Source organism: Lepisosteus platostomus, chromosome 13 (assembly GCF_059453375.1).
Source record: "Lepisosteus platostomus isolate fLepPlt1 chromosome 13, fLepPlt1.hap1, whole genome shotgun sequence".
Classification (NCBI taxonomy): Eukaryota; Metazoa; Chordata; class Actinopteri; order Semionotiformes; family Lepisosteidae; genus Lepisosteus; species Lepisosteus platostomus.
In genome coordinates, this window is record NC_142623.1 from 27,184,568 (window position 1) to 27,193,353 (window position 8,786).

Genomic DNA, 8,786 nt, shown 5'->3' on the forward strand with positions numbered 1-8,786 from the left:
CAGTTCATATATAGTGATTGCTAAATGTAGATCATCTGTGGGCATGTATTATTTTCCCATTAAATTCATATCAATGTATGATTGTTGAATTCATATAAAAAACAAGAACTGTTTTGCACTAAATGTCCCTTTGATGCTGGTAAAAAAGCTTAAGGTTTTTTGACAACGTTCTGTCTGGAGCAAAGAGCATGAGTTTTGTGAATAAACAGCATTAATCCAAATGCTGGCCAAACATCGTAATGGAAAAAACGTCTCCTGACAATCCATAAATTAAATATTTGTTAAGCTTTCCAAGCCAACGTAAATATCCGTGTTACATCCATGGTGCCGGAATTTTTTCTTGTCTTTTTAAGGTGTTCAGCAGGTTGACCCTCCATCTCTGTTCAATGACGTTCAAGTCAATTCACATTAATGTTTAACAAGTACGAATCTACAACCACCTTCAAATGTTCAAACATTAATGGCAATGCAGTTACTCATCTGTACCTTTCCTGTAGCACAGAGTCCCAGGCAGACAGCCTATGAATTACAAAGAGAGAATGGAACTGGGTGTGTTTGGTATGCATTTCAGCCAGTCATATAGGAATGTTGCGACATGTGACACAGATGTACAAACCACATTAAAAAAAAAAAGATTTAAATTTAGCGTTTGTTTATCACAGTATGTGGATGTTCTTTTAAACAGCTGTTACTATACTATAGAGTTTAGAGTTTTTCAGTTATACCACGAAGGATGAACACAATATTATACAATGTCTAAGAATCCTTAATGATTGATCAATGTACAGCTTACGTGTACGGTATAATATTCTCCATGAAAACAAACCAGTTTACTGTTGGGGGAAAAAACCCTTCATACTGTACATGTTGGTTAAAGCAGATAAGTGGTGTAAAGCAGTGCTTATTACATATTATTATAAACAGATTTAAGAGTCATTTTTCAAAGGACTCATCGACTAAAAAATACATGACGAAATGCTTTCATTTCGGTTTTACGTTCGTCAATCGCCGTCTTTCTCCGCCCGGTGATGAGGAATTGGGAGCCGCGCCTCCCCAGTTTATAGATCCAAGATGGCGACTTGCAGGAAGATGGAGCGAAGATATGTGTTTTACTTTTCCGTGTTCTTCTTTCTTTTACCTGTCACCTGTTCTTCGAATACGTCAGGTAAATAATCAGTGTTTATTTCCAAGACAGGATTTGCATTTCTTATAAATGAGATAGCACTCAGGCTAGTTTTGACTAATACTGTAGCTGCTAGATTAGAGATGCCACCTGGGTAGTTGCAGCTATACAGCTTTTTCTGTACCCCCCCAGCAAAACGTGTGGATTGTTTGCTGTAATTTACATGCACCAAAGCAGCCAGTCTAAAGAAATATTCCTAAACTCAGTGAGGAATACAGGAGGAACTAAAACGGGGTGTAGCTATACTACAGCACGTTGACACCGGGCAGTCGAAAAATATAAATATAAAAGAAGACTCTAAAATTTAAATTTCTTTGATGTCGATGAGATAAAAGGACTTTTTGGTTGCTTCTAAGCCATCCCAGTGCACTGTGTATTGTGATTTATGTATCTTTTTAGTTCACGTTCAAAGTTATGGAGTAGCGACAATGAGTAGCTAAAAATGTGACAGTTGTTAACTGCCGGTACCGACATGCTGTTGTTTTCTCGTTTTATGGCCTTGTTCCTTAATGTGTCGGCCATTGGGTTTCCTAAGAAATGTGATTTTAATGTTGAAATATTTCAGATGAGTGCGAGATAAATCAAACAACAGTAACTGCGGTCTTGATGACAGTTCATTTGTAAATTAGCCTTTAATACGTGCAAAACAATAGAAAAAATTGGGATTATTCACGTCGGTCGTATGTGCTGTGAACACCAGACTGAGAAAAAAGGAACGCAACAGTATCTCTTGGTTAGTTTTTAATCTGATTAACAAAAGGGTGAATTATACTATCATGTTTTGTGCAGTGAACTCCGAGTCATTAACACTAGTTGAAGGATTCAGAAGAAAATAGATCTCAAATGTAAAACATTTAGAAATAAAGTTAGGTCAAGAGAAAATTAATTTTAAGCAGTAGTTGCAGAGTAACTCTATATCATATTAATTGAAAAACAATGGTTGATTGTAAATATGTATTTACAGAAATTAGTGTTTTATATTAAGTTTATTTTACCTTGCATACTTGGTAATTCACATGAATCTATTTTGTACGTTTACTTTAATCTATTCAGCAGTCCAAAGGTTTTATCGGATTAATGTATTATTTCTTCAGTTACAGTAGGATTATACCATCTGTTGATGCTGGTTACTTATTTCCACAAAGTAATGAAAACCACCGTTTCGTTTTTTCAGTCACTGGCTGACAATGGAATAAATGCAAAGCTTTAAGAACAATCACATTGTTTCACTATTTTAGGTCCCATGTTTCTTAACAAATTTTATATGCTCCTAGATTCTGAAATACATTTTGAGAAAGGAACTGTAAAAAATAAAAATCATCTTCTGGAGCTACATCACTTCAGTGTTCTGCACTGGATATACAGTTAAGAACCCAGTGAATAACCCAACACTAGACAAAGAATTGATGGTAAAAACTGTGGTAGAATAATCCTTTCTTGTGTTTTATCATTATTAGTTTATTGATCTTGCAAAAAAGCTGTCTGCAGTTATTAAAGTTTAAGAAACAGGAGCTGTATATAGGTGCATAAGTTAGGAGGCTCCAATGTACGTACACAGAGGGAGTTTATTCAGCTTCATTAGTGCGTGGTTTCAGGAATGAATGGGTTTATTTAGTTCAAGGTCTCCTGCTTGCGTTTAGACTGTAATTTTGCAGGCTCTGAATGGGGTCTCCTGGGACCTAGGAGTGAGTGAATCGTTCCATTGATTAGAAGTCAAATGGTAGGTTCCATTATGGAGGTATTTATTTCACACTGTGAACATATCTCGGTTTGTTTTAACTATTTGCTTTGAGAGCATAGTAAAAGAATAATTTGTATAGATGTACTAAGCTGGTGGAAACGTTTAGGAGAATAAATCTAGAAAACCATATTTTTTTAGATCAAAATTTAATTGACTTAAATAATAATTTTTAAAACTAGTTCAGCAATTTAAGTATTTCCAATCTGGACACTAGTCAACCGCTGACATTATAGTGAGAAATCCTAGAAGTTCAGTGGAACCAGCTAGAACACGTTTCTTGCAGACCCTTTCATTATAGCCTTTAATCATTATATAGGGGGGCTTGAAGCTCCCCCACCAATACTGTACCTAATATTCTGAAATCCATAAGAAAACTCAGGTTAGGTTTTAGACAGTTTTTTTAAGGCTCTCTTTTTTAAGACTCTTTAGCTATTGTAAATAGTTTTCTAAAGTAATCGTTGTGTTGTTACATACATTTATTGTAAAAAGATTTTAGAGTTGTGAATAATCAAAGAGAAATAGTCTAGGAGAATTATAGTCCATAACTGAATACAGCTGACTGGTCACATGTGATCTGCCAAATGCTGTTTTGCCAGCCATTTAAGACCCTGACTTGCCCTTCTGGTCAATAAAAAATTTAGCTTATATAAATTCAGATGGGGCCACGACTATTATGGAACGTGCCTGTGACCTTTGACCTATCCTTTAGGTGACATACAGTACAAAACTGTCTTATACTGTAGCTCCTTAGAGCATGCATTTATAGTTATGCTTATTCTATATACACTCCTACCCCAGTATAAGAACATTGGGTATATGAATTTTCACTAATCCGAACATGAAGAATTTGTACCTTTGTACCTTGTAATAAGAACGAAATTTCGCTAATCCAAACTTTTTTGGCCGAGAACCTTCTGCAAACATCTGAACAGCGCCACCAAACTGCTGTCTGTTTCTGCGCGGGCACCAGGCATTGTGGTTAAGGACGCTGTGAGGCAGCAGTCCTTCGTTTACGATCACAGCGAAAGCTTATGCTCTCATTTTTAAAGTGTTTTTTTACCTTTGTTTTGTAGTTGCTGTTCATTATGGGGTCTTAAGGAAGAGAAAAAGATTCTTTAGTGTAACAGTCAACAACAATATTCATATCGTTCTAGCCGATCGCTTGGATAGTGATCTATTACAAAAGAATGAAAAATATGTAATAATAAATATGATATCATTAATTATTTTACAGCTATAGTTGGTTTATTTGAGTAGAACTGCGTTGTTCACCAAGCTTGCTATAATCGTCTGTATGGTATTATATGTTTAGAGTGGTTTTTGAGTGAACTTGTCTTCGGTTTGTATCGGGGTGGAATTTTCCCCATAAGAAATAATGGAATCTCCGGCCTTCCGAAGAGATTTTTGGGAATGAATTAGGTTCGGATAACGGGGTATGAGTGTATTCTTATTCTCTTTCAAAAAATGTTTTTGTCTGTGAAATTTGATTTGTCATCTTGGACTCTAATACTTGCTGCTTGCTGCCCTATCTCATTTTATAACTAATCATATCTGCAAACCTAAATACTTTTTTTACAGATCCACAAGGACTGAACATGCCTAATAATTCCACATCACAGCCTCCTAGAATTTCTGTTGAGCCGGAGAAAAATATGCAAGGATCCAACAAGGACACTTCATCTGATTCTGCTGCTCCCCGTATACTTCCTACCCCTGCTCCTGCTACCACTGTTTCTACCACCAGCACTCCTACTCCTGCTGCTAAAACTACCACCACGGCTGCACACAAGCATTCTTCCACCAGTGCGACCTCTGCCGCCACCACCCCGCAGGCGGGCGCAACCTCTAGCCCTTCCGCTGCTGGACGCGATGGAACGAGGGACGACGCGCTGCTCGAGGAGCCAATTTACGACAACGACGACACGTCCCCCTCCTCGCCTGCGGAAGACACGGAAGATTATGGCGAGGGTTACCAAGATGGCGAACAGGAGGGGGATCATGACGGGGAAGAAGAGAACCAGGTGGATTCCATCTACAGTGTTAAAGGCTCCAATGCGATGGGCAGCCGTTTCAAAGACACCACCATCTACACGCCCGAAGATGAGGACTCCCACTTTTTTTTCCACCTTGTGATCATCGCCTTCCTGGTTGCCATCGTCTACATCACCTACCACAACAAGAGAAAGGTTTGTCATTTTGATTGCCACCATTTAAAAAAAAATGTCTGACCAGCGGTCCGTTCTTTATTTGTTACGCTTTTGTTTCTGAATTTTCGTTAGCCGCTGACAGCCACCGTGCGCATATAAGACTCGCCCCAAACAAGAAACTGCATGAGAAAAAAACGCATTTCTAATCGTCTCATCCTGTAAATATTTGTATATTGCATATATATTAACATAAGAAAATGACTGCATGTGAAAAGTAGCTAAGCAAAATAACAATAAACCTGGGTTTAAAGAGTGCTCAAGCAAGAATTCCTTGAGTTGCCCATGTAAAGAACAGACCTGTTTTTTTCATGGGAACATGCTGTATCTTTGCAGTGTTTAAGAAACAAAAATGCCTTGTGACACAGGCCTTATAGAATAATTCCACTTGAAGACCTAGAACTCTAAGGCTTGCATGATTGAGCAGTGTGAACTTTTTTAAGAGTGTTTCATTCATTATTTATTTAGTTCATGAAAATATTTTAGTTTCATACTATTTTCAGAAGTTTCTAGTATCTCTTATTAGATTATGCTGCTCTAATTGGTAGAAAGAAGGCAGCAGAGATGACCAGATTTAGGTATTTGTCTTTCATGTTTGTATTGAATTTATATTTGTGGCAGTAATTTGCCAGACACTGCATTCTTTATATATGACTAACGATTTACAGAAGTTTGTCTTTAAGTGGCCTTTGGAGTAAGTGACAGATTTGTGATTTATTTTTCCGCTACAGATTTTCCTCTTAGCTCAGAGAAGAAGATGGAGAGATGGCCTTTGTTCCAGAAGTGTGGAATATCACAGATTGGACCAAAATGTCAATGAAGCCATGCCTTCTTTGAAGATGACAAATGATTACATTTTCTAAACCAGGTGTCAAAACTCAAATCCTTTTATTTCCATCTGCAAAGAATGTACTGATGAGGTGTTGATAATGACATTTTATCTTGAGCTTAAAAGGCATCATACTTTGGCTTTGACAACTCTTTGGTGCCACTATACTTGTACCCTTATCTGTTTATTCCTATGTAACATGTCATAGCAGTACTATTTCCTCTAGTTATGTAGTGGTAATGGAAAGAACTATCCTTTTTTCAGTTGGTTAATCACTACTTAATTCAAATGGTCACACTGTTATTTGAAGGATTATAAAATATTTTTATATTATGTATTAAAAATTGTGATCCTTAAGCAGTAATGGCAGCCTTATGTCATTTAGTCTGGATTTCAGCGCACATCTATACTTTGTTTTTGTTAATATGATAAATCCGTCTTTTAGCCATGTTTTTACTTAATCTTGCTAGAAAGCACAATAAATAGTTTTTTGGGGTATTCTGATCTGGTAACTACAGATTACATATATGGTGTTAAACACTGAAAATGAAATTCCCAAATAATTCATATAAATTAGATGTTGCGAAACCATTTAAATGTTAAGCACGTGTAGTATGTGTGTTTGCTTTTTACATTACATACATTTATACACTAATCTTTATACATATTTAAGTCTAAAAATTGAGGACTTTGCAGACCCAGTAGAAATGAAACTTTCTTCATATACCTCAGTAAAGGGCTAGTTAGTCTTAGTTTTCATGTTTGATTGGAAGTTTATTTTTAGATGGAAAAAATGGAACTTTATAAGAAATAGTAGCAATAGGTAGTGATTAAATCTTTATATTTTGTAGGTTGTGACTTGGGATTTATTCAGAAAGCTCAATTATACATTCTTCTGTAATTAAAGTTAGTTAAACTTACACCAATATTGCTCCTTACTATCATAGCTATCAGCAATAATTAAATATTGTACTTGAAAGGCTCACAGTTACTATGCCCCAATTAAATGGTAAAATGATTTTGGTCTGCCCTGAGTGGCTTCAGTGAATTCTTATGAACACCATGGACAAAACGTAGCATTTTTTCCTCCCTTACCATTGAGTGAATAATCTTATGTTTAAAACTGTTTTTGAAGCATTGCCTTAACAACTGCCACTCTGCTGGGAATTACAGTATAGCATGTGCTAACATACTGTACCATGAATGACTATTGTCTTTATGATTACCATTCTTACTACTGTTAACAGAACCAATGAATTGAATTCACTGTGATTTAAGAAAAACCTCAAAATGTAATATTTCAAAGCGTTTCATTTTAATGAGCATTTAAAACCCAGTCTAGAAATATTATGCAATTAATAAAAATGCTTGTCTTGAAATGTTAGGTGGTGGCGCTGTACATAAGCCCTACAGTACATGATAAATTGATAGCTGATCAACTTTCTGAAGGAGAGGAAAAATGTTTTGCTTACCTGTTACATTTTCTTTTAGATTTTCAAATGAATGAAGGGAAAGTTGTGTTTCTGATGATCTGCACTAAAGTCTAGAGACATCTTGCATTGAAGGAAAACTTAAATACTGGAAATACACCATTTTAGGAAGGTGTATGGATCTGTAACTTTCATTATGCAAGCAACGTTGAAAGAATTGTAATTATGTTTTTTATTCTGGTGCCCCATGTAGTAAACATTTTCTGTCAGATTCAGGCCTTTTTCTCAAAACATTAAAATAATATACATGGTAAGCTATGGCACTTTTGGTGGATTCAAACTGAAAGCTTTTCTTTAATGTTACTTTGAGGCACTAGAGAAATAGGGTCCTTTTTTATGGCTTCGGTGAAGTCTTTCTCAGTGCAAGTACCATTGAAAAGATTTAGAAGGGCAGAGGTTTTGCTTTTGAATTGTAGAGAGTGCTTATTGCTGTCTGTTAGAGTACTTGCTAATTTGATTCAGAGTTAAATGTCCAGCTGTACTACTGGAAACCTTTATAGTAAAAGAAAATTAACGGTACTCATAGAAGATATTTGAATTTCACAATATTGGCCTTAGTAAAAATTAAGATGCCACGTCTGTTTTATGTACTTTTGATTTTATATTTTTAATACACTTTATGTATTTAATTTTTTTTCTGGATTGTATGTGCTAACTGGTCTAGGGTGTTGTAAAAGTTGATTTGAAACATGACTCAATTTCCTTGTATATAAAATATTTTGTAGCATGTTAGAATGAGAGGGAAATTTTGTCATGCGTGGTGCTGTAATAAAGTGTAGGCTTTGAAACCCAATTGTTTATAGGCACAGCTTTAGAGATCTGCTCTTTAAAATTGCTGCGATTTATTTTGACAGAAAAGCTCAAATGTACATGGGACATTTTGTTGGACTATCACTGGAAATGCTGTTTTTATTTTAAATACATTTTTGTTGAAATATGGCTTGTTTTTTTAACTTTGTCCTTGAGATGTTATAGGTGGGTCCAACTGACCACTAGAGGGCACTCTTTACCCTGGAAAAGAATGTCCACAACAATGTCTCTATGTGGTCAGTATGGACACTGCTGTAGGGGGTGCCTTGCTTCAGACTAGATGTTAATTTGTTGGGTATTTGGTAATTAATTTTGAACTTTTGGAGGAATAAAGGCTAAATTCCACTTTGGACCAGCACAATCTGGTAACTCTTAATCCATCCATTCACTTTCTAAACACTTCATCCAATACAGAATTGTGGGGGAGCTGGAGTCCTTGTCGGCAAGCAACACGCGCAAGGCAGGGCACTTCCTGGATAGGATGCCATTCCTTTGCAGGGGTCACATGGACACAGACACTGTCTACCTT

The 8,786-nt window shown here is 36.2% G+C and overlaps 1 protein-coding gene across 1 annotated transcript; it reads left to right on the forward strand.

Moving 5' to 3' along the window:
- Positions 1 to 749: 749 nt before the first annotated feature.
- Positions 750 to 8,386, forward strand: c13h5orf15 (chromosome 13 C5orf15 homolog). The gene is made up of 3 exons (XM_088603915.1): positions 750 to 1,165; positions 4,503 to 5,110; positions 5,860 to 8,386. The coding sequence occupies exons 1-3, from the start codon at positions 1,072 to 1,074 to the stop codon at positions 5,989 to 5,991; spliced, it is 834 nt and encodes a 277-aa protein (XP_088460041.1). The 5' UTR covers positions 750 to 1,071; the 3' UTR covers positions 5,992 to 8,386.
- The last annotated feature ends 400 nt before the right edge of the window (positions 8,387 to 8,786 follow it).

Bases quoted from the DNA above. Each gene is read 5' to 3' on its own strand.
- c13h5orf15 (XM_088603915.1), top strand. From the start codon at position 1,072: ATGGCGACTTGCAGGAAGATGGAGCGAAGATATGTGTTTTACTTTTCC. The intron at 1,166-4,502 runs GTAAATAATCAG...CTTTTTTTACAG, and splicing joins CTGTTCTTCGAATACGTCAG to ATCCACAAGGACTGAACATG. The intron at 5,111-5,859 runs GTTTGTCATTTT...TTTCCGCTACAG, and splicing joins CCTACCACAACAAGAGAAAG to ATTTTCCTCTTAGCTCAGAG.